The sequence below is a fragment of the Mesoplodon densirostris genome, chromosome 3, assembly GCF_025265405.1.
Source record: "Mesoplodon densirostris isolate mMesDen1 chromosome 3, mMesDen1 primary haplotype, whole genome shotgun sequence".
NCBI lineage: Eukaryota > Metazoa > Chordata > Mammalia > Artiodactyla > Ziphiidae > Mesoplodon > Mesoplodon densirostris.
Genome location: NC_082663.1, coordinates 99,773,586 through 99,798,922, shown reverse-complemented (window position 1 = coordinate 99,798,922; position 25,337 = coordinate 99,773,586). Strand labels below are relative to the sequence as shown.

General features: G+C 35.0%; 1 protein-coding gene across 2 annotated transcripts in view; it reads left to right on the top strand.

Annotated features, from left to right (window-relative positions):
* DTWD2 (DTW domain containing 2) overlaps positions 1 to 25,337 on the top strand; it is a 96,905-nt gene that overhangs the window by 19,240 nt on the left and 52,328 nt on the right. For both annotated transcript variants that reach the window (XM_060091867.1, XM_060091866.1), the window contains exons 2-4: positions 1,290 to 1,380; positions 5,644 to 5,738; positions 8,469 to 8,661. In XM_060091867.1, the coding sequence (XP_059947850.1) occupies positions 1,290 to 1,380; positions 5,644 to 5,738; positions 8,469 to 8,661 (379 nt within the window). The remainder of the gene's footprint in view (positions 1 to 1,289; positions 1,381 to 5,643; positions 5,739 to 8,468; positions 8,662 to 25,337) is intronic.

Sequence of the window (25,337 nt, the reverse complement as noted above, 5' to 3'; positions counted from 1 at the left end):
TGTAGGACTGAGTAGTCACACGGAATCATTTCAGACATCACTGGAAAGCAAGTATATTGATTTTCCTTTGGTTAATCATCCATTCTGGGTTCAGTGGTGGAGAGGGCAAGTGGGGTCATGTTGTACAATACATTTCTACCTCTCCATAAGATATTATCTAGAGGATTTCTTCAGCAGGAGCAAAGGTTTGACAGTTTCTTGCAGAATGAGGTGGTAGATATAATTGAACCAATTTACTCACACTGTGTTTTATTAATATAAATATTTCTTACCTTAGGCTATAACTCAACATAAGTAAAATTGAGGAAACAGTTGATAGCAATCAGTTTTCTGGTAGTAAGTATGCTGTTGGGAATTGCCTTTAATATAACATTCACTTGCATACTATTGTAATGGCATGTAACATCTGCCTATAATAGTGATCCATTGTGAAAATTTACTACCATCATGTACTGTATTTGGCCGTTTGTTGAATTTCATATTATAAACATACATATTAAATATAGGATATAATGGTAAACTATCCATGTATATTCCTTCAGTACCTTTGGAAGGACACAAGAAACTAATCACTGGTTGTCCTTAGGGAAGAGAATGCACCAGGCTGGAGGACTGAGATGGGAAGTATACCCTTTTATTCCATCTGAATTTTGTAATAAGTATTTTTGAAACAATAGTAAAGCACTAAAAAGTAAGTAAAACAACAAAGTAAACAATAACAAAACGGAAAACAAATGGATAGACTGGCATTCTGTGGATATAATTCTAGCTAAAAATACTTTGGTGGCCCGTTTGGGTTTCTTCTCACAATTGGTAAGCTCTCCATGTTGACTGATGGCTAAGTTTGATTAGAACTCTCTTCTAGGTGGTAATTATATTCTAATATTTTATCATCATTTTGTTCCCTCCAACTTCATATGATTTAGATCAATTGCCAGGTTTCTCTTTGACATGAGATCTGTTCTTGATTTGGAATGCAAATTATTAGAAGTGTTTCTTCATGAATAAAAAGACCATGGTGGTGACTTATGAGTATTCTTCCATTGAAGGTAATTAAGGCAAGATTTTTTGAGGTACTTTGATCTATATGGATGGTAAAAAATTTACTTGAGTCTTTTTTCAAATTCTCATATTGAAAATATGATTGATTAAATTCATTCTTGGTATCATTTTAAAAGTGCAGCTTTAGCAAATCTATATAATGAAGTGAGATTATGTTTGAATTTTAGGTTATTGGTATATAATTTTATTTTAAACATACAGGTTTTCATTTTTTTTCTGCCCTTTAGCCGACCTCAGAAAGTGTGTTTGTGTCCGTTTCTACCAGTGCATCCTCTACACATCTCTACCCACTTGTACATAATTCAGCATCCAGCAGAGGTAAGATGTTATAAAATACACAATTTCAGATAGAATATTAGGATACAAGAGGAAGCATACAGATGAACATACTCATCCCTTTCAGCTCTTCAGCATTTTTGAAAATAAATTGATGATAAATGCTATCTCTTTGGGAAAAAATAGTTTCTTTTATATATTATATGATAGTATAGTATCATATGCTTTATAGACAGACAAAAATGTGTTATTTCCTAAAATGGTGTTATTTCATAATAAGTACATTACTGAATTGTATAATGAATATTGAATACATAGAAATTTAAAACTGCAACAATTTTGTATAGAGGAAAAAAATAAATTTTGTGAGTAGAGAGCTAAGAAATTATTGCTTTTTAAATTTTGGTCATAGCTTGTATCCTTTGATGTCTTTTCTTGTTAGGGCAGAGGTAATGCTCAGCATTTTAGTGTTATAAAATCAATGCGTAAAATAAATTTTTTACTTCTTTAAGTGAATAGAACAAATATGTATATTTTACATGTATATATAAAAATAAATATATAAAAAATATGTGTATGTGTTGTATAGAAAGACTTTTTAGTTAATAATTTCATATGTTGGTGAGAATTATGCATGTGCTAGTGTGTATGTATGTTAGTAACTCTTGATTAACTGCAGTAGTGAAGAGAGGAGGGAAGGAGATCATAGAAAACCAGAAATTATCATCAATACCAAACTAGTTGATGCATGGTACAAAAATGGTTTTAGTGTAAACTGAAGTTAAAACTCTTCCAGGCTTTTGAAGGAGGAATGATTTTTTCTTAAATTTCTGAGGTGTATACCACTTGAAGACTTTAACAAAGACATTAAAGGATATTAATCTGTCACTTTCCTTTTCTAAATGATGAAACAATTATTCTTTTATTGCAAATTATTAAATATTTCATTTGTTGGGCAAGCTTTTTTTTTTTCAGTGTTAACAACATGCTTTTGTCAGGATTGTGACACTTTAATCACTAGCATTATTTTACTGCGTTTAAACTTACAACACGGTGCAGCTCAAATTTACATAAAATGATAGCTTACTGGCCCTAACAGTTGTGGCTAAAACTTGACTTTTGATGATGAGTGCTGTTTTCATTTTGCCATATACATGGTATGGGGCCTTTTCATTGTTGTATGGTTCCAGACATAAGATGGCTTTTAAAATGTAGGTGTTTTCATAGATTTGTGGCAGTTTTAATGTTTTCATATCTCTTATTTGTTCCTTTTTTTCTTCATTCCTCTCTTGTCCTCCACACCCCCTCCCCCACTTTCTCCTCCTTCTCTCCCTCCTTCCCTTCCTTCCTTCCTTCATAGTTAATTCACAGTTTAGATGATTCATCCATAATTGTGTGCGCTATAAATGTATTTTATGTATGTAAAGTACATCCATATTGTTTTTCCTTAAAGTTCCAAGGAACTTTACAATCTTAATCTAAGTCAGTCATACTTGGCTGCCTTGTGCTTAATCTCAGCATACTGTTTTCAATAAAAGAATAGGCCAATTTGATGACTTCCCCTAAAAAATGATTGAAAACCATTTGGATAGGCTCTAGGAGAGGGCTTTGAGAAAAGAAGACTTGGCGGAGTGGATGAAATGGAGGTGATATGATGGAGCATTTCAAAGAGTAGGTATATGCATATAGAAAATTACTTAAGGATAAAAACAAAACAGTTATCTCAAGAATAACAAAAAACTTTACAAGAAAGAAACGTTGTGTTAAATTGCTTGGCCTTTTGTGAACAACGTATATGTAGGCATTAATGATGTAAATACTGTTTATTGATTTAACTAAAAATATTAGAAGATGTAAGGGTGAGGAGTGTTGTAAGAAAGCTAAATTTTCATTTATTACGAGAGGCTGTAGTTATAGAATGCTATAGTTAAGAGTAAGGCTCAGGAGTTTAAATCCTTAACAGCTCTGTAAACTCTGTAACCCTGGGCAAGATAATTAACCTCTCTGTGCTGCAGTTTTGTCATTAGTGAAATGGACATAATAAAAAATATACTTCATTACTTGTTTGTGGTGCATAGTAAATGAATAATATATAAAATGCACTTAGAATTATATACGTTAAAGTTAGCTATTATGGGGCTTCCCTGGTGGCGCAGTGGTTGGGAGTCCGCCTGCCGATGCAGGGGACACGGGTTCGTGCCCCGGTCCGGGAAGATCCCACATGCCGCGGAGCGGCTGGGCCCGTGAGCCATGGCCGCTGAGCCTGCGCATCCGGAGCCTGTGCTCCGCAACGGGAGAGGCCACAGCAGTGAGAGGCCCGCGTACCGCAAAAACAAAACAAAACAAAACAAAACAAAACAAAACAAAAGTTAGCTATTATGATGATAATAAATGGTAGTTTGTGGATAATATCTGAAATTGATGAGAAATAGCAAGACATATATAGAAATATGGACATAACTACTGGAAGAAATAGCTAGAAGAGCTAAAGTGATTGCCTCTAGGAAGTAGTATTGGGGAGTGTATTTGGGAACATTACAAATCTTTAGGCAGCATTTAATTTGACTATTATACATGTGTTACATTGACAAAAGTTTGGAAAGTGATTAAATTATGTGTCGAAGTCTCAATAGTGATGGTAAGGAGGGAAGAAAACAGTATGAGACACTGGAAAATGTCCTGAAACTTCCCTCTCACCTATCTCCTGCTAGTTCCATGCATATAGGAGCTGCTCCAAATTGTTGTTTTCAGGCTTCCTCAGAGTGCCAGCCTGCTACATGTTCTTTTTAGTTAAAATCCCAGCAAATTCGGACTCTTCTGTTTCCTTTTTGAACTTTTTATTAGGTAGATCAGTTTAACTACTCTCAGCATCTGTAAATTTACCTTTTACATGCTATTTTAATCAATACTTCCAAGACCCAGGGGTGACAGAGGTGAACACAAAAATGTCCCTGAGGGTATATCTATGTGTGTGTTTGTGGTTGTTGAATACTGTTACTACAATACTTTTGGATTCTGTTTAAACGTAAATAATGTAATTATAAATTTATTTTAAATTACTTTTATAAATTCATATATAACTTTATTATTTTGTATATTAATTTACTAAATAACTCTGATATTCCTAAAGGAAAGTAAGTAATATTTGATATTCCTTTAGTACATTGTGTTTTTTACAGACACAAGTTATTCACTGTGAGGATATGTATATGCAGGATTATATAAACTGGTAAAGATAACATTGGGCTCTATGTAAGTAAACTGATTAGAGAGGGCCTCTGTCACTTATTTGATCAAGCATGACATTCCCAGATGGGCCAGTGGAGAAGAGCCAGGCAGTGACTGAGCGCTATAGACCAAAATAACCAAGAAAAGTATGAGGCTAAAGCAGAATAGCTAAGCACCTGACTTTACTAAGGATTAAGAATGGAATTCTTGTGGCAACCAGAAAGGTGGTTTTTAGTGTTGGAAGTTAGAACGTTGAAAAAAACCCACTGATTTATGGTGAACGTTAACTATGATGATAGTTAATGCAATTTACAGAAATGGTCACCAGCTTTTTTCACACTAAAGTTATAATTTTTTTCTCTTTCCATACTTTATTCCTTGGAAGGAAGGCCATAAATCCAGCCCACACTCAAGTAGGAGGGAGAGATTAAACTCAACCTCCTGGAGAGGGGAGAGTTTATGTTTATTACTTGGAATTCTTCTATGAGGAAGATTTGTCACTTCTCTCCCATTTATTTATTCAATCATTTATTTATATCAGTCTAGACTCTGTATTTATTTTATACTTTGGGTTATAATCCAAATACTGTTATTTTATTGCTCAAGTTGTTCCATTGGGTGCTCTTTAAGATTGGCTTCTGTGTCCCTTTGATATGCTGTATTTTTTTTTTTTTTGAGCACTTCCTTGCTTTTGGGGCATAAATATCTAGGCAGTTATCTTCAAGTTGACATACTAAAAAATGTAATTACTGGTGAAATAAAAAGTTTGTCAGAATAAATGAATTCAATTTAGTTAAACACAAATTTACATTTTCATAATCTTTATTATTTAAATTAATCTTATCCTTTTTGATCAGTAAACATGTAAACACACCCAAATAGAATAAAAATATACACTTGTATTATATTTAATACTGATAAGTCAGAGAAACTGTAGCTCTTTTTATTAAACTGTGGTCTATAGTAAAAGACTTGTGAAAATTATACATAATGCTGTGAATCAGATGTTCATCAAAAAGTTTTAAAAGCGTGTTTATCTAATTAGAATCTACATTTTAATTAATTTTTTAATTACAGGAAAACAAGGTGTTGCGGACAGTTCCTCTGCTAGCAGCATGTCTCCCCCAAGATAAGTGTAAAGTCAAGATTGGTCGTCGCTTCAGTGAGGAAAGGTAAATTAACTTTTAGGGCAATTTAAATGAATTATTTTTTTACTTTAAAAATGGTTTCCTTCAAGTTATCTATTAGACCTAGAACATGGTACATTGAAAATGGTTAAAAATTTTAATTTCTGCCTTCTCTCTCAAAATAATACAAGATAAGCAAAACATAAACAAAACAGACCAAAATGGAATGAACAAATTATAGCATTATCTAAATTCCATGGTATATACGTTGAGCCTAAAAGGCATGTATATTTCCTGTTTATTTCATTTTTTTTTTTTTTTTTTGCGGTACGTGGGCCTCTCACTGTTGTGGCCTCTCCCGTTGCAGAGCACAGGCTCCGGACGTGCAGGCCCAGCGGCCATGGCCCATGGGCCCAGCCACTCCGTGGCATGTGGGATCTTCCCGGACCGGGGCACGAACGCATGTCCCCTGCATCGGCAGGCAGACTCTCAACCACTGCACCACCAGGGAAGCCCTTTATTTCATTTTTGTTAAGATATTTTATTTCAGGATGTTAGGGTACTTGTATTAGATTTAGTTAATGTTTTTAGATTTAGTTAATGTTTTTCTTTCTTTTTCTTTTACAATTATATATGATATACACTTATATAAACATATATTCATTTCTAGCCCATGAAGGCTTTCCTAAGGTACAATGACTAGAACTATATTTAGTGTTCCAGTTATAGGCACATCCATATTTTAAAAAAATGATAGAATGCCTTCTCTTGTCATGTTTAAAATATATTTTTTTTTTGATGAGGCCCAGTATATGCAGCAGTTTGTTAGTTGATATCTTCACAGACAGTTCTGTAATATTCTTGGATCTTATTTTACACTGTATTACAGAACCCATTATTATAAATATATATAATATACTGTATGTATATTGAAATTTTTCTACAAGTTGTTTCTTACCTTTGAAGCATATTTGTTGCTTTTCTACCTATTCAGAGCCTTCACAAATTACTTTGATCCTATCTACACAGTTAAATATATTTTTAGATTTCTTTTTCAGTTCACTTATGAAAATGCTAAGTAACACTAGTGGCAGCACCAAGCCCAAGGAATTGACCAAACTTTTTCCTTCCTTTATTATTTTAGCTTTATATTATGAAAACATCATGTTAGAACTTTATAAAATTTTTTTCCTTTCTCTGAAACTATTGGTTAGGCATTCTTTTCTCATATAGATTTTTCTTTTGCTCAGTTTGCATTGCCTTGTCCCCCAGAGGTGAGCTTTGCTCTGGGCTTGGTGCTGCTGTTGCAGATTCTGCCGTTTTGTTGGGAGTGGAAGCACCATCCAGAGCTCTTCACATGGGGAGCAACCACATAATTTACACTGACACTTCTTTCACACAGAGGCTCTTTATAATGATAGTTTCTCTATAATTCTTGGATAGATGTGGATATATATTCTGCCAGCTTGGATCTCGGTTATTTTATTGCAAAAATGGTGAGCATCTATGGTGGTAGAAGTGGAAACTATCTGGGTCATCCCTGACATTTGGCTATCTAACCCTTCCACAGATGTGCGTGGGGATGAGAAACTTGATATTTTTCTAAATAGCCTATCCCATTTTGAGCCTATGATATTAAGTTCAGTATTTTTGATGGTAACAAATATAGTGCTTACTCAGTAAATTATTATTCACGTATGGATTTTAAACTAAAGCTGATTAAGATTATTGATTTAATATTAATCTGGTAATTGAATGATTTATTTATTTATTTTTATAAATTTATTTATTTTTGGCTGCATTGGGTCTTTGTTGCTGTGTGCAGGCTTTCTCTAGTTGTGGCGAGTGGGGGCTACTCTTTGTTGAGGTGCGCAGGCTTCTCACTGCAGTGGCTTCTCTTGTTGTGGAGCATAGGCTCTAGGCGTGAGGGCTTCAGTAGTTGTGGCACGTGGGCTTAGTAGTTGTGGCTCACGGGCTCTAGAGCACAGGCTCAGTAGTTGTGGCGCACGGGCTTAGTTCTCCACAGCATGTGGGATCTTCCCTGACCAGGGCTCAAACCCATGTCCCCTGCAGTGGCAGGCGGATTCTTAACCACTGCACCACCAGGGAAGTCTTGAATGATTGATTTAGTTTTTTGTTAGAGTATGTGATGTAACCATGGGGGAATGATTAAGAGACATTACTTTTAGTATCCTTTGTAAATGGAATTTAAAAATACTTATTTTCAGTTTTTTGCCACTAGTATATAAGAAAACAGTTGGGCTTTATATTAACCCTGTATACTATGACTTTCTAAATGTATTTGTTAGTTGTAGAAATTGTTTTGTAGATTCCCTAGAACTTTCTATGTAAGTAGGATTATCTGCAGATAGGGTCATTTATATTTCTTCCTTTCTGATGTTTATGCCTTTTATTTCTTTTTCTTGCCTTATTGTAGTAACTGAGACCTTCAGTACAATGTGTATTATGAGTGGCAAAAGCCCCTATCTTTACCTTGATACCAATCTAAAAGGATGTTGTTAGAGCTGGTATTGGCTGTATATTTTTGTAGATGCTACTTATTATTATAGTTTGAAGATTATACCATTTATTGTCTTTAATTTTATTTTAACTTGTCTCCTTCCCCCTCAAGTTTGTTTTGTTGCTTGCAGACATTCTTTATTATATCTCTAGTGCCAAAATGCTTTGACATGTATTTTTGAATGAAGTTCAATAAGAATAATAAAACTCCACCCCCCTGCCAGGCTAATAAAGACTTTTATTTTAAACTTTTAGAGATCCCGAACTTTCAACTGTTTGTCGGAAGTCTGATACATTAATATTATATCCAGGGGCTGAAGCTGCTAATTTGGAAGAATTTATATTAGATTCTCCTATATATCCTTCCACAATCATCATCATCGATGGTACATGGAGCCAGGCTAAGGACATTTTCTACAAGAATTCCTTGTTCCGACTGCCTAAACAGGTAAACTAGTATTTTAACATAGAGTAAATACAAATGTATAGTTATACATGTATATATTTTCTGTGAGAGGACACACATATGCGTTTATATATGAATTTGATGGTGTTTAGATATGCGAATGTATGTACAGAGGTATGTATATGCTTGTGTGTATGTTTTATATGTAAGTAGAAAATTTCTCATTTGTCCTTCTTTGTCAATTCCTACCATCAAATTTCACCATAGTTTAGGCATTTAGCTGTATTAAAAGCTTCTCAGACATTTAATCAGAGCAGTGTAAGGATTATTTATTTCTCTGCATATTAATGTTTTTGTTAAGAAGTGTTATATTTAAATATTTTTAGGATACTAAATTACTTTGTTCTTATTAGGCATGACTGAGTTTTTATGAAATACTTTTTTTGTCATTCATGATTATAATCATGTGGTTTATCCTTCAATTTGTTTATGTAATTGATGATGATACATTTCCTAATGTGGGACTGTTCTTGTGTTATTAGAATGAACTCTACTGGGTCATATTATACTACCCTTTTGATATATTACAGAAGCTTATATTTTATTTAATGGCTTTAAATTATAATTTATATATTTTATGTACTTTTATTATAATATTTGGGTACTAAGATAATGGTAACTTCACCAAATAAATAGGAGAGATTTTAATATTTTTCTGTGGCTTGGAATAGTTTAAATAATAGTTAACCTAACTTCATTTAGGTGAACTGGAGATGCTGCCATTTTGTTGTATATGTACGGGATGGTGGGCTGGGAAGCCTTTGTCATGAACCTATATAGTACCTATTTCAACTTCCCCCTAAATGACTCCGTCCCTGAACTTGTTTTCCTTGGGGGAGGGGGGATGGATTGTACCATGAATAAGAAGTATTAATTTTTTTAAAGACAAATTGACTTTGAAGATATAAAAAGTTCACTGCAAGAAATAAAAATTGTTAATGAAGAAAAAAAAATAATAGTTTTTCTCCTTAAAAATTACATGGAGCTCTATGGTGAAGCCACCTGATACTGGTCTCTTTAAAACAGTCACTTTAAAACCCTTCTTTCAAACTCTTTTATGAAAATTATTCAAGCTTTCTACTTCTATTTGCTTCAGTTTTTAATAGTTTATCTTTTCTAGGGAATTATTCCTTTCCCTTGGGTTAACAAATTGTTTGCCATATACCTATATATTCTTAAGTACTTATTTTAATTTCTTCTGGATGTTTTCCTTTTTTTTTCTAATCATACACACACACACACACACACACACACACACACACACACATTTCTCCCCCATGAACAGACTCAAGAGGGGTTTCCCTGTTTATTGAGCTTTTAGAAGTATTAGCCTTTAGATTGTTTTAATGGCTATTAAACTTTATTCTTACTTCATCAATTTGAACTTTTACCTTGATCAATTTATTTTACCTTTTTCAGCTAAATTATTTTTTCTGATTTTGTAAGATTTGTGCTATAAGTACTATATTTATTAAGATTATTGAGTTTCTTCTTTAATAATAAAGGGAAAGAAGACTGTAATGTTTCTTAGTATAATTGTCATTGTATCCTATAGTTTTGGATTGATGTGTTTTAGTATCTATAGCATTGATATAATTTGTAATTTGTTTTGATTTCTTTCTACCCATGGATTATCAGAGTTCTTAATTCTCAAGTGTTATAATATTTTTGTAGCTATTTTTATTTATTTTGTTGGATCATGATAAAATAACATCGCCAACAATATTGTGAATAATTTTATGATTTTTATCAGGGTAAGTACATGGCAAATTTTTGTGCATGTTCTATGAATATAAAAAATTTACCTTCTCTATTTAGCAATGAAAGTGTTTACATTTTTTTAGAGTTTGTTATTTGTGATTTTACTTTATGCTTTTATTTTTAGCATGCCCGGGCTATTTTATATTGAAAAAGTATATGGAAAGCTTCTATTTGTGTGTTTTTAATGAAGTTATTCCTACATTTTCTTCTTTTTAAATTTATTTTATTTATTTACGTTTGGCTGTGTTGGGTCTTCGTTGCTGCACGCGGGCTTTCTCTAGTTGCGGTGAGCGGGGGGTACTCTTTGTTGCAGTGTGCAGGCTTCTCATTGCAGTGGCTTCTCTTGTTGCATAGTGCGGGCTCTAGGCGTAAGGGCTTCAGTAGTTATGGCACGCAGGCTCAGTAGTTATGGCTTGTGGGCTGTAGAACACAGACTCAGTAGTTGTGGTCCCCGGACTTAGTTGCTCCACGGCGTGTGGGATCTTCCCGGACCAGGGCTCGAACCCATGTCCCCTGCATTGGCAAGTGGATTCTTAACTACTGCACCACCAGGGAAGCCCTTTTTTTTTTTTCCTACATTTTCAATAGTTTTTGTGTTTTGTATTTTTTTTAACACTTTATTGGAGTATAATTGCTTTACAATGCTGTAATAGTTTCTGCTTTATAGCAAAGTGAACCAGCTATACATATACATATTTTCCCATATCTCCTACCTCTTATGTCTCCCTCCCACCCTCCCTATCCCACCCTTCTAGGTGGTCACAAAGCACCGAGCTGATCTCCCTGTACTATGCGGCTGCTTCCCACTAGCTATCTATTTTACATTTGGTAGTGTATATATGTCCATGCCACACTCTCACTTTGTTCCAGCTTACCCTTCCCACTCCCTGTGTTCTCAAGTCTATTCGCTACATCTGCATCCTTATTCCTGTCCTGCCTCTACATTCTTCAGAACCTTTTTTTTTTTTTTTTAGATTCCATATATATGTGTTAGCATATGGTATTTATTTCTCTTTCTGACTTACTTCACTCTGTATGACAGTCTCTAGGTCCATCCACCTCACTACAAATAACTCAATTTCATTTCTTTTTATGGTGGAGTAATATTCTATTGTATATATATGCCACATCTTCTTTATCGATTCATCTGTCGATGGACACTTAGGCTGATTCCATGTCCTGGCTATTGAAAATAGAGTTGCAATGAGCATTGTGGTACATGACTCTTTTTGAATTATGGTTTTCTCAGGGTATATGCCCAGTAGTGGGATTGCTGGGTCATATGGTAGTTCTATTTTTAGTTTTTTAAGGAACCTCCATACTGTTCTCTATAGTGGCTGTATTGCTTTACATTCCCACCAACAGTGCAAGAGGGTTCCCTTTTCTCCACACCCTCTCCAGTATTTATAGTTTGTAGAATTTTTGATGATGGCCATTCTGGCTGGTGTGAGGTGATACCTCATTGTAGTTTTGATTTGCATTTCTCTAATGATTAGTGATGTTGGGCATCCTTTCATGTGTTTGTTGGCAATCTGTATATCTTCTTTGGAGAAATGTCTGTTTAGGTCTTCTGCCCATGTTTGGATTGGGTTGTTTGTTTTTTTGATGTTGAGCTGCATGAACTGCTTGTAAATTTTTGAGATTAATCCTTTGTCAGTTGCTTCATTTGAAAATGTTTTCTCCCATTCTGAGGGTTGTCTTTTCATCTTGTTTATGTTTTCCTTTGCTGTGCAAAAGGTTTTAAGTTTCATTAGGTCCCATTTGTTTGTTTTTGTTTTTATTTCCATTTTTCTAGGAAGTGTTTGAAAAAGGATCTTGCTGTGATAAATGTCATAGAGTGTTCTGCCTGTGTTTTCCTCTAAGAGTTTTATAGTGTCTGGCCTTACATTTAGGTCTTTAATCCATTTGGAGTTGAGTTTTGTGTATGGTGTTAGGGAGTGTTCTAATTTCATTCTTTTACATGTAGCTGTCCAGTTTTGCCAACACCATTTATTGAAGAGGCTGTATATTCTCCATTGTATATTCTTGCCTCCTTTATCAAGGATGAGGTGACCATATGTATGTGGGTTTATCTCTGGGCTTTCTATCCTGTTCCATTGATCTATGTTTCTGTTTTTGTGCCAGTACCATACTGTCTTGATTACTGTAGCTTTGTAGTATAGTCTGAAGTCAGGGAGCCTCATTCCTCCAGCTCCTTTTTTCTTTTCAAGATTGCTTTGGCTATTCGGAGTCTTTTGTGTTTCCATACAAATTGTGAAATTTTTTGTTCTAGTTCTGTAAAAAATACCATTGGTAGTTTGTTAGGCATTGCATTGAATCTGTATATTGCTTTGGGTAGTAGAGTCATTTTCATAATGTTGGTTCTTCCAATCCAAGAACATGGTATATCTCTCCATCTGTTTGTATCATCTTTAATTTCTTTCATCACTGTCTTATAGTTTTCTGCATACAGGTCTTTTGTCTCCTTAATGTAGGTTTATTCCCAGGTATTTTATTCTTTTTGTTGCTGTGGTAAATGGGAGTGTTTCCTTAATTTTTCTTTCAGATTTTTCATCATTAGTGTATAGGAATGCAAGAGATTTCTGTGCATTAATTTTGTATCCTGAAACTTTACCAAATTCATTGATTAGCTCTAGTAGTTTTCTGGTGGCATCTTTACGATTCTCTATGTATAGTATCATGCCATCTGCAAACAGTGACAGTTTTACTTCTTTTCCGATTTGTATTCCTTTTATTTCTTTTTCTTCTCTGATTGCCGTGGCTAAAACTTCCAAAACTATGTTGAATGCTAGTGGTGAGAGTGGACATCCTTGTCTTGTTCCTGATCTTAGAGGAAATGCTTTCAGTTTTTCACCATTGAGAATGATGTTGGCTGTGGGTTTGTCATATATGGCCTTTATTATTTTGAGGTAGATTCCCTCTATGCCCACTTTCTGGTGAGTTTTTATCATAAGTGGGTGTTGAATTTTGTCAAAAGATTTTTCTGCATCTGTTGAGATGATCATATGGTTTTCCTCCTTCAATTTGTTAATATGGTGTATCACATTGATTTGCATATATTGAAGAATCCTTGCATCCCTGAGATAAATCACACTTTATCTTGGTGTATGATCCTTTTACTGTGCTGTTAGATTGTGTTTGCTAGTATTTTGTTGAGGATTTTTGCATCTATATTCATGAATGATATTGGTCTGTAATTTCCTTTTTTGGTGATATCTTTGTCTGGTTTTGGTATCAGGGTGATGGTGGCCTAATAGAATGAGTTTGGGAGTGTTCCTCCCTCTGCTATATTTTGGAGGAGTTTGAGAAGGATGGGTGTTAGCTTTTCTCTAAATGTTTCATAGGATTCACCTGTGAAGCCATCTGGTCCTGTGCTTTTGTTTGTTGGAAGATTTTTAATCACAGTTTCAATTTCATTTCTTGTGAATGGGCTGTTCATATTTTCTATTTCTTCCTGGTTCAGTCTTTGGGAGATTGTACCTTTCTAAGAATTTGTCCATTTCTTCCAGGTTGTCCATTTTATTGGCATAGAGTTGCTTGTAGTAGTCTCTTATGATGCTTTGTATTTCTGCGGTGTCCATTGTAACTTCTCCATTTTCATTTCTGATTTTATTGATTTGTGTCATCTCCCTCTTTCTTGATGAGTCTGGCTAAAGGTTTATCAATTTTGTTTATCTTCTGAAATAACCAGGTTTTAGTTTTACAGATCTTTTCTATTGATTTCTTTGTTTATATTTCATTTATTACTGCTCTGATCTTTATTATACTTTCTACTAATTTTGGGTTTTGTTTGTTCTTCTTTCTCTAGTTCCTTTGGGTGTAAGGTTAGATTGTTTATTTGAGATTTTTTTTGTTTCTGGAGGTAGGATTGTATTGCTATAAACTTCCATCTTAGAACTGCTTTTGCTGCATCCCATAGGTTTTGGATCATTGTGTTTTCATTGTCATTTATCTGTAGTTATTTTTTGGTTTCATCTTTGATTTCTTCAGTGACCTCTTGGTTATTTAGTAACGTATTGTTTAACCTCTATGTGTTTGTGTTTTTTACATTTTTTTCCCTGTAATTGATTTCTAATCTTATAGTGCTGTGGTTGGAAAAGGTGCTTGATATGGTTTCAGTTTTCTTCAATTTACTGAGTCTTGATTTGTAACCCAAGATGTGATTTATCGTGGAGAATGTTCCATGTGCACTTGAGAAGAAAGTGTAGTCTGTCGTTTTTGGATGGAATATCCTATAAATATCAATTAAATCTATCTGGTCTATTGTGTCATTTTTAAAGCTTGTGTTTCCTTATTAATTGTCTGTCTGGATGATCTGTCCATTGGTGTAAGTGAGGTGTTAAAGTCCCCCAATATTATTGTGTTAATGTTGATTTCCTCTTTTATAGCTGTTAGCTATTTGCCTTATGTATTGAGGTTCTCCTGTGTTGGGTGCATTTATGTTTAGAATTGTTATATCTTCTTGGATTGATCCCTTGATCATTATGTAGTGTCCTTCCATGTCTCTTGTAACATTCTTTAAGGTCTTACTCCAGCTTTCTTTTGGTTTCCATTTTCATGTAATATCTTTTTCCATCCGTTCATTTTCAGTCTGTATGTGTCCCTAGGTCTGAAGTGGGTCTCTTGTAGACAGCATATATACGGGTCTTGTTTTTGTATCCATTTAGCGAGCCTGTGTCTTTTGGTTTCAGCATTTAATCCATTCACATTTAAGGTAATTTTCGATATGTATGTTCATATTACCATTTTCTAAATTGTTTTGTTTTTGTTTTTGTAGGTCCTTTTCTTCTCTTGTGTTTCCCACTTAGAGAAGTTCCTTTAGCATTTGTTGTAGAACTGGTTTGGTGGTGGTGAATTCTCTTAGCTTTTGCTTGTCTGTGAAGCTTTTGATTTATCTTTTGAATCTGAATGAGATCCTTGCCAGGTAGAGTAATCTTGTTGCAGTTTCTTTCCTTTCATCACTTTAAACATATCATGCCACTCCTTTTTGGCTTGTAGAGTTTCTGCTGAGAAATCGGCTGTTAACCTTATGTGAGTTCCCATGTATGTTGTCATTTTTCCCTTGTTGCTTTTAATAATTTTTCTTTGTGTTTAATTGTTTTCAGTTTGATTACTGTGTGTCTCAGCGTGTGTCTCCTTGGGTTTATCTTACCTGAGACTCTGCACTTCCTGGACTTGGGTGGCTATTTCCTTTCCATGTTAGTGAAATTTTCAGCTATTATCTCTTCAAATATTTTCTTGGGTCCTTTCTCTCTCTCTTCTCCTTCTGGGACCCCTATAATGTGAATGTTGGTGCATTTAATGTTGTTCCAGAGGTCTTTTAGGCTGTCTTCATTTCTTTTCATTCTTTTTTCTTTATTCTGTTCTGCAGCAGTGAATTCCACTCTTCCATCTTCCTGGACATTTATCCGTTTTTCTGCCTCAGTTATTGTGCTATTGATTCCTTCTAGTGTATTTTTCATTTCGGTTATTGAATTGTTCATCTCTGTTTGTGTGTTCTTTACTTCTTCTAAGTGTTTGTTAAACATTTCTTGCATCTTCTCCATCTTTGCCTCCATTCTTTTTCCTAGGTACTGGATCATCTTCGCTATCATTCTGAATTCTTTTTCTGGAACGTTTCCTATCTCCACTTTATTCTTTTTCTGGGGTTTTATCTCATTCCTTTGTCTGGTACATAGTCCTCTGCCTTTTCTTTTTGTCTAGCTTTCTGTGAATGTGGTTTTTGTTCCACAAGCTGCAGGATTGTAGGTCTTCTTGCTTCTGCTTTGTGCCCTCTCTTTCAAGATTTAAAATGTACATACCTTTCAACCCCAAATTCACTTTTAGGAATCTAAAAATCTTTACAAGTTCAATATAGGAATGACACCCTAAATATTCAGTACAAGGAATGGTTAAATGGATTATCATACTTATGTACTGTACTGATATAGAAAAGCATCCACAATATTACGTCAAGTACAAAAAAATGTAAGGTCCATAGTATAAATGTGGCACCATTTTTTAGACACATTTGTGTAGGAATAAAACATTTTTGTTTGTTTTTTCATTGGCCTACATTAAGGTTTTTGTCTGTGTTTAGGAAAATTCCTTAGACGTAATGAGATATATAAAGAGACAGTGAATCAAAGACATACCTAAATCGCTTCTGAATTTGGAAGGCATGGCAAGTTGAGGGGCAAAAGAGAAGAAAACAGGGGAGAACAGAAGAAGTGGACTTGCAGCAAAAGTGAGAGAGAGAGGGAGGAAGGGAGGGAAGGGGTGGTTGGGGGGGAGAGAGAGTGAGAGCGAGAGCGAGAGCGAGAGAGAGAGAGGGAGGGAGGGAGGGAGAAAGAGAGAGAGAATATGGCAAAAGAGAAAACCTGGGAGTGTGTTGAGAAAGAGCAGGGTTTTCAAAATTCAATTTTAAATAGTTCACCTTGTTACAACCCTCCCCCTGCCCCACAACTTCATGTACCCAGACATTCTTTAGAGTCTCTTTTATACACAGAAGAATACTTTGTGTGAGTGAAGTGTGTATGTGAATGCTTTGTGTGTGTGAATGCTTTGTGTGAACTACCCCAGATAAATTTTAGGAGAGGGGTAACATTCCACGTCTGAATAGACAGGAAGCTGAGAAAAGAGAACCTCTATGGGAGATAAGAGTATAGCAGAATAGGGAGGTACAAACTTTCAGCTGCAGAATAAATGAGTCACAGGTATGAAATATACAGTGTGGGGAATACAGTTAATAACTGTGTAATATCTTTGCATGGTGACATATTGTAACTAGACTTATGGTGATCATTTTGAAATGTATAGAAAAAATCACTATGTTGTGTAACAAGAACTAACATAGTGTTGTAGGTCAATTATACTTCAAAACCAAACAGACATGCAAACTCAGAAAAAGAGATCAGACTGTGGTTACCAGATGTGAAGGGGTGGGAGAAGGGGGAATTGGAGGAAGGTGGTCAAAAGGTACAAACTTTCAGTTATAAGATAAATAAGTACTAGGGAGATAATGTATAACATGATGAGTATAGCTAAGACTGCTGTATAATATACAGGAAAGTTGTTAAGAGAGTACGTAAGTCCTAAGAGTTCTCATCACAAGGGGAAAATTCTTTTACTTTTTTCTTTTCTCCTTTCTTTTCTTTTTATTGTATTTATAAAAGTAATTGTTTCACAATATATGTAGATCAGATCATCATATTGTACATGTTAAACTTATACAGTGATGTATGTCAATTATTTCTCAATAAAGCTGAAAATTTATCTTCTGATTCTTTACTGATCAGGAATTCATTGTTTTTACCCAGTATTAACTGACCTTTACATTATTACTTTTCAAATGATGTAATGTGTATCCTTCAGAATAAATTTTTATCAAGATCAACTTTTAGGAGACTTCAAATGTACCAGTATAAAACACTAAGATTAAGAATCAGTTTTCAAATAGTAATTTTACTTTGAGTTTATTTGCCATAATGCATATTTTAAAAGAATATCATTTAGTGCATTTTGTTTTACACAGATTCCTTTTAACTACTTTTAATTTAGTGTTTTCACAGGAACAGGAGATACGCCATTTTAGGCCAGTGTGGCCAGTGGTTTGTATAGCCTAATATATTGTTTTTGACAGTAAAGTGTGGCTGTTGTTCCAGTTGTCTATTGTTACATGTGCAGAAAGCAATTAACACAGCAGGTTTGAGACTGCTATCCTTAGAAACATTCTTGCAAGAACGGCCTTTGGCATCTGAGAATGTGAATGGTAAACAGTTTCCTGCACAGATATAAACTTTCCCTAAAGGATGAGTGGCTCACTGTTGTACAAACAATGTGGTGTATAATGAATACTTGCTTTTCTGTAGGAGTCTGAAATTTTGGTGCGTGCCAGGCAGAGGGTGTCTATGTAACTAATCTCCAGTAAAGACCTTGGGCACTGTGTCTCTAATGAGCTTCTCTGGTAGGCAGCACTTAACACAGGTTGTCACAGTTTAATGCTGGAGGATTTAAGTGCATCCTCTTCGACTTCACTGGGAGAGGACTCTTGGAAACTTGAGCCTGATTTCATTTGGATGTGTGTCTTTTCCCTTTGGTAATTTTGCTTTGTGTTCTTTTGCTGTAATAAGTCTTAGTCATACGTTGACCTAGATGCTGAGTTCTGTGAGTCCTAGTGAATCACTAGACCTGTGAGTAGTCTTGGGAACCCGTGACAAACTGCATAACAAAATTCTGCAAAACTTAGTATCTTAAAACAGCCATATTATTGTATCTCACGATTTTGTTGGTCAAGAATTCAGTTTGACTTATTGACAGAGGTCACTTGGTGATTTTCATCTAATAGTTGGTTTGGTCTGGTGGGTCCAAGAACTTTCTCCATGAATCTGGCACTTTGGCAGCAATGGATGGAAGGCTGTGCTCAGCTGGGACTGTTGACTGGAATACCTACATATGGCCTCTCCTGTATTACAGCCCTAAAGTGCCAATTAAGAATCAGACTATCCTGAATAGACAGATCATTTATTTATTTTATACTGCTGAAGTAGCTTATATTATTATTTCTAGCTGGAATAATTGCAGTTCTGAATTCCCTATATTATCACATATTTTGTAATGTGTGGTTATTAATTCCTTTTGTTTTCCCCAAACTACCTTCCCTTTGAGTGTTAAGGGATATCTTTTAGTTCTGCTGAATAATTCTGTGTTCATGTTATCTATACTCTATGTGATTTTATTAACATGTAGCATCTTCTTTTGGCTTTCATATTTCTAAGAAGAGAATGTTTTTATTATGTCCTCTTTAGAGAGTGACTATTCTAGTTATTTTTATCTTAACCATTTCCAGGTTCATTTTTTCATTTGAAAATGAAAAGTATGACCTGTATGCAATATGATAGGCTGAGATGCACCATATATATATTTTTTTCCTCCAGAAGAAGCATGGAGGCATGAATTCCCTTTGCAGAAAATATTATTACTTTTTATGGCTAGAAATTATTCTTACTTAAGTGGAAAATTTTCAAACCTGTGATTAGAAATATTTCTTTTTTACTCACTGGTTTGTAGTTCCTTGAGAGCCCTTGGAGCCTTTTTTAAAATGAATAACATTTTAAAAAATGTTGAAATCTTTCAGCGGCTTTTACAAATTTTAGCTCATAGTTTGATAGCTTCACATTTGAGTTCCTTCAGGACTCCTGAGTGAATGTTATTCAATCCTAATTTATTTGTATTCAACAATCATGTTTATTTTTTGGTATTAACAATAAATGACATCTCTGTTGGATAATATTGCATGTTAGAAAATAATTTTAGGGCCTCCCTGGTGGCGCAGTGGTTAAGAGTCCGCCTGCCGATGCAGGGGATACGGGTTCGTGCCCCGGTCTGGGAGGATCCCATATGCCGCGGAGTGGCTGGGCCCGTGAGCCATGGCCGCTGAGCCTGCGCGTCCGGAGCCTGCGCGTCCGGAGCCTGTGCTCCGCAACGGGGGAGGCCACAACAGTGAGAGGCCCACATACCGCAAAAAAGAAAAAAAAAAAAAAAAAAAGAAAATAATTTTAGCATGCATTATATAATTTCATTCTTTAAGCAAATTGTTAGATGGTTTGAATAAATATTTTTTAAAAATTGAATCATAATGTTTTATAGTAGCAGTTAATTTGGCATTCTGTATATGCCATGGATTGTAATATTTCATATTTGTGAATATTATGTGGCTCTCATTTTAAGAAGTTGTCTCTTTTCATAGCTTACTCCAATTATTTACAATAATTTTTTTTTCTGTTTTTGAGATTCAAATAAAAATAATCTGCTCTAAATTAGAATGATAGACTTAGAAGGAAGCTCAAAACTCTGGGTACTAGGGACACAAGAGGTTTTTTCATTATCCTCCTTGTACTTATTTTGAAAATTTTCTACATTGACAGGAAATTTCAAAGAGGAAAATAAAAACTGCTTGAAATCCTACTATCCATAAATAATCATAGTTAGCATTTTGGTCATTTCCTTTCTTCTCCATCTTCCTGTGGATTTGAATAGTATTGTTAATTATACCACCTCATAGATGAGAAACCTGAGGCTTAGAGTGATTTTTTAGTTTGAAAATAGAAGAACTAGAGTGAGAATGGAGATCTTATGACTCCAAATCCCACTGCTCATGGGCATCTGTTCAGTTTTAGGGGCACCACACTACCATCCTGAGTCCTGGTGTTTAGGTGATTGTTGTTGTTGTTAATGTTGATCAAGGCAGGCAGGATATTATGCAGTCCACTTGCATCAGGAATGTTCTGAGATTGATATTTGGATACCTGAGGTGAACCCTGGACGGTCAAGTCTCCCCTCTGCTTTAGTGCCCTTAGAGTGCTCAGTTAGGTGATTGAATTTCAGCCTTGATTTCTGACTTATCATTCCATTTCCCCCAGTGGGACTGAACTCTGCCTTAAATCCCCACCTCCCTAGTTCTTGCTCTTAGAAACTGGACCACAAATCTCCACCCACTGACTGGAATCTTGTTCCAAAGATAGGATCATAGTGGTACCATCCACCTGACTCTTCTGACCTTGTCTCACTCACTAGAGTGCTTTTGGCTATTTGACCACCATTTCAGTTTCACTAAAGATATGGATGTTTGCACTGTTGGTCACTCTCTTTGGGGGCGCAGCCCTACAGTGTGGACTCACTCATATCCACTTTTTTCCTTTTTCTCACCAGCATATATATATTGAAGTTGAAATAGTAGGGACTTTCAAGTTTTTTCCATCAGGGTATACTACTTCCTTAGGATAATCCTAAACTATTAATTAGGTATTGAATCTCTGCACTTACCATGTTTTCATATATATATATATGTCTTCTGAACTATTCCCAGTAAAATGAACTTGAGAATTTAGAATCCCTTTAAAGTAATAATTTTCAATCTAAAGTTTACAGGAGTGGTTAAAGCCTGAGGTATATACATTTGTGAGTCATTTCCACTTAGGTGGCAAGTGAAACCAGGTTATGGATGATATTATCTAGAATGAGAATATGGAGTTAAAGACAAGTATTTAAGATTGGACCTTGAGGAACTTGAGTATTTAATAACCAGGAGAGAAGGTTGAAACCACAAGGGAGACAAAGAATATGTAGCCAGATGGGTAGAAAGAAAACTAAAGGAGTGTGGTGTCTTGAGAATAAAGGAAGAAGAGTGTTAGCAAAATTGAATGCTCCTGAGAGATCAGTTAAGATGAGCACTGAGAAGTATCCATTAGTTTTAGTGACATGATGGTCATTGTTTATTTTAGTCAGAGTGTTACAGTGGAGTGATAGGATGGAAACCAGGCAGTCAGGCTTAAGTGGCAAGTAGAGGTGAAGAAATGGATCCAGTTGGTATAGAAAACTATCTTAAGTAGTTTGGTAAGAAGAGAAGTGAGGTAGAAACAAGGGAATTGTGAAGTTGGTGGAAGGTGTTTTCATTTATTATTATATATTTCAAGTAGGGGAGACTTAAGTATAATTAAAAACCAGTGGGAAGGATTTAGTTGAGAGGGAGAGGTCAAGTGTATCACAGAAAGAAAGGATGTTTCATAGTATATTATGTTTCTGAGGAAGCAAAAAGGCTGCATAAAGCTGCTTTGAATGATCTTTTACAAGTCTTTTTGCATTGCATGCTTTCATTTCTCTTCAGTAAATACCTAGGAGTGGAATTCCTATGTCTTTTGTTTAACTTTATAAGGAATGGCCAGTTATCCAAAGTGGTTATACCATTTTACTTCCTCATCAGCATTGTATGAGAGTTTCAATTGTTCCACATTCTTGCCAACACTTGTTAGTGTTTTCAATTTTAGCTAATCTAAGGGCAGAGTAGTGGTATCTCATTGTGGTTTTGATTTACATTTTCCTGGTGATTAATGATGTTGAGCATCTTTGCATGTTTTTAGTTGATCATCATATTTTTTATTTAGTGAAGTGTCCTTTCCTATTTTGGGGGGATTGATTGTTTTATTATTGAGTTACAGGAGTTTTAAATATATTCTGCAGAATAGTTCTTTCTCAGACATATGTATAGCAGATATTTTGTTCTGATCTATGTTTTGCCTTTGCATTTCTTTTTTTTTTTTTTTTTTGCTGTACGCGGGCCTCTCACTGCTGCGGCCTCTCCCGTTGCAGAGCACAGGCTCCGGACACACAGGCTCCGCGGCCATGGCTGGCGGGCCCAGCCGCTCCGCGGCATGTGGGATCTTCCGGGATCGGGGCACGAACCCGTGTCCCCTGCATCGGCAGGCGGACTCTCAACCACTGCGCCACCAGGGAAGCCCTACATTTCTTAATGTTGATTTTGAAGAGCAGAAGCTTTTAATTTCAATCAAGTCCAGTTTATCAGTTTTTTTTTAAATGGTTTGTATATTTTATGTCCTAAGAAATCTTTGTCTACCCACAGGTAACAAAGATTTTCTCCTACTTTTTCTTTTAGAAGTCACATATATTTATTTGAGTGATACATTTTGAGCTAATATTTTTGATTTAAGTTAATTTTTGTGTGTGGTGTGAAGAAAGTAAAATTTCATTAAAAAGATATGGCTATGTAGTTGTTCCAGTACCTTTTGTGGGTAAGTTTTGGCATTCCTCTAATGAATTACTGTGATTCACTTGTTGAAAATACCTTGACCATCTATGGGTCTGTTTCTGTTCCACTTATGTATGTGTTTATCTTTAATGTCAATACCATTCTGCCTTGATTATTGTAGCTTTGTGGTAAGTCTTAAAATCACGTAGTGTAAGCCAACCAACTCTATTCTTTTCCTTTTTTAAAATTTTTTTTTGGGAAAATTGTTTTGGATTTCCTTTGCATTTCTGTATACCTTTTAGCATCTGTTTTTTATTTTCTAATATAAAATAAGTGGGAGTGGGATTGTATTGAATCCCAAGTGAGGATGGGTAGAAAAAGTGAAATGACCTTTTCCAATCAGATTTACATTTTAGAAAGCTCACTCTTCTGACAGAGTGCAGGAGTGCATTAAAAGAGAGTAGGATTGGAGACAGAACAACTTATAGTCCAGGTGATAGATGGTGAAGACTAGAAGAAAGACATTGGTGCAAGTAGATACTTTTGAAACCTCTATCAGTTTTCTATTGCTGTCCTAACAAATTACTATGAATTTAGTGGCTTACAACAACACAAATTTATTATTTTATAGTTCTGAAGATCAGAAGCCTGGTACAGTTCCTGGACTAAAATCAAGGTGTTGATCTACTATGTTTTTTTCTCCTGTGTTGCTTTCTGAAGGACCTTGGGGAAAATCTGTTTCCTGCTCCTTTGGGTTGTTGGAAGGATTCCATTCCTGTGCTTGTATGTCTGAGATCCCTGATTTTTTGATGGCTGTTGGCCAAACGCTGTTCCTAGCTTCTGGAGGCTGTCCACCTTCCTTGGTTAGTGGTACTCATCATCCGTTTTCAAAGGCAGCAATAGCAGGTTGAGATCCTCTCACACATCCTTTTTTTTTTTCTTCTTTTTTTCCCTTCAGTCCTATCTCTCTGACCAGCTGGGAAAGGTTCTCTGATTTTAGAGGCTCATGTGATTAGATTGGACCCACTCATATAATTCAGGATGGTCTTCCTATATCAAGATCTGTAATTTAGTTACATCTACAAAAATGAAAACTGTATAAAAACTATACTCAGAGAAGTCTCACTCTTTTTCATATCCCTTTTTCCTCATTTCCACATATTCTCCATGGGTAATAACTTTTACTAACTTCTTGTTTATTCTTATACTATAGCATTTTTCAAGAAGCAAGAAGATACATACATATATTCATAGTCTCATTTCTACGTTTTTTACACAAAACTCTCTTACTATACATATTCTTTTGCATGTTTTTTAACTTAACACCATTATCATTGAAATCACTCCATATCAGTTTATAGAGATCTTCCTTATTCTTTTGCTTATAGTACCTGTACTCCTTATATCCTTAAAATAGATGAACTATATTTTATTCAACCAGTTTCCCTAGAAAGGCATTTAGATTATTTCCAGTGTTTGCTCTGACAAATAATGCTGCATTAAATAATGTCGTATATATGTTGTTTCATGATTGTGTAGGTGCTTCTTTGGGGTAAATTCCTTGACATGGGATTGGTAGATCAGAGGGTAAATACTTATATAGTTTTATAAATATTATCAAATTCCTTTCCATCTATTTTCTCTCATTTTACGTACCTATCAGTAATGTATGAGAGTGCCTGCTTCCGAACGGCCTTTTCAACAAATTTGTTGTCAGGCTTTTGAATTTTGTCAATTGGATAGGTGAGAAATGGTATCTCATTATAGTTTTAAAAAACTAACTTTACTGAGGTATGATTTATAGGAAGTAAAATGAATTTATTTAAAATATACAGTTGATGATTTTTGACAAATGCATAATCATGTAACCATCACAACAATCAAGATGTAGAATGTTTCCATCATCCCTTAGAGGTTCCTTGTCCTTTTTGTGCTCAATTTCTCCATCCTTCATCCCAGCCCCAGACAATTACTGGTATGATTTCTGTCTCAATAGATTCCCTGCCCCCTGCCTTTTGGAATTTTAAATAAATGTAATCATATAGTATGTACTGTTTTATGTCTGATGTCTTTTGATTAGTAAAATGCTCTTGAGAGTCATCCACGTAAGCATGTGTATAATTTATTCATTTTTTTTACTCAATGGTATTTCATTGTATGGGTAATTGTTTATCTGTTTACCTATTGATAGATATTTGGGTCCTTTCCAGTCTTTACTATTATTAATAAAACTGCTGTGAAAATTCTTATACAGGTTTTTGTGTGGACATATATTTTCATTTCTCTTGGGTAGATACCTGGGAGTGAAATTGCTGGTAAGTGTACGTTTTACATTATAGGAAACTATCAAACTGTTTTCTAAATATCATTTTAT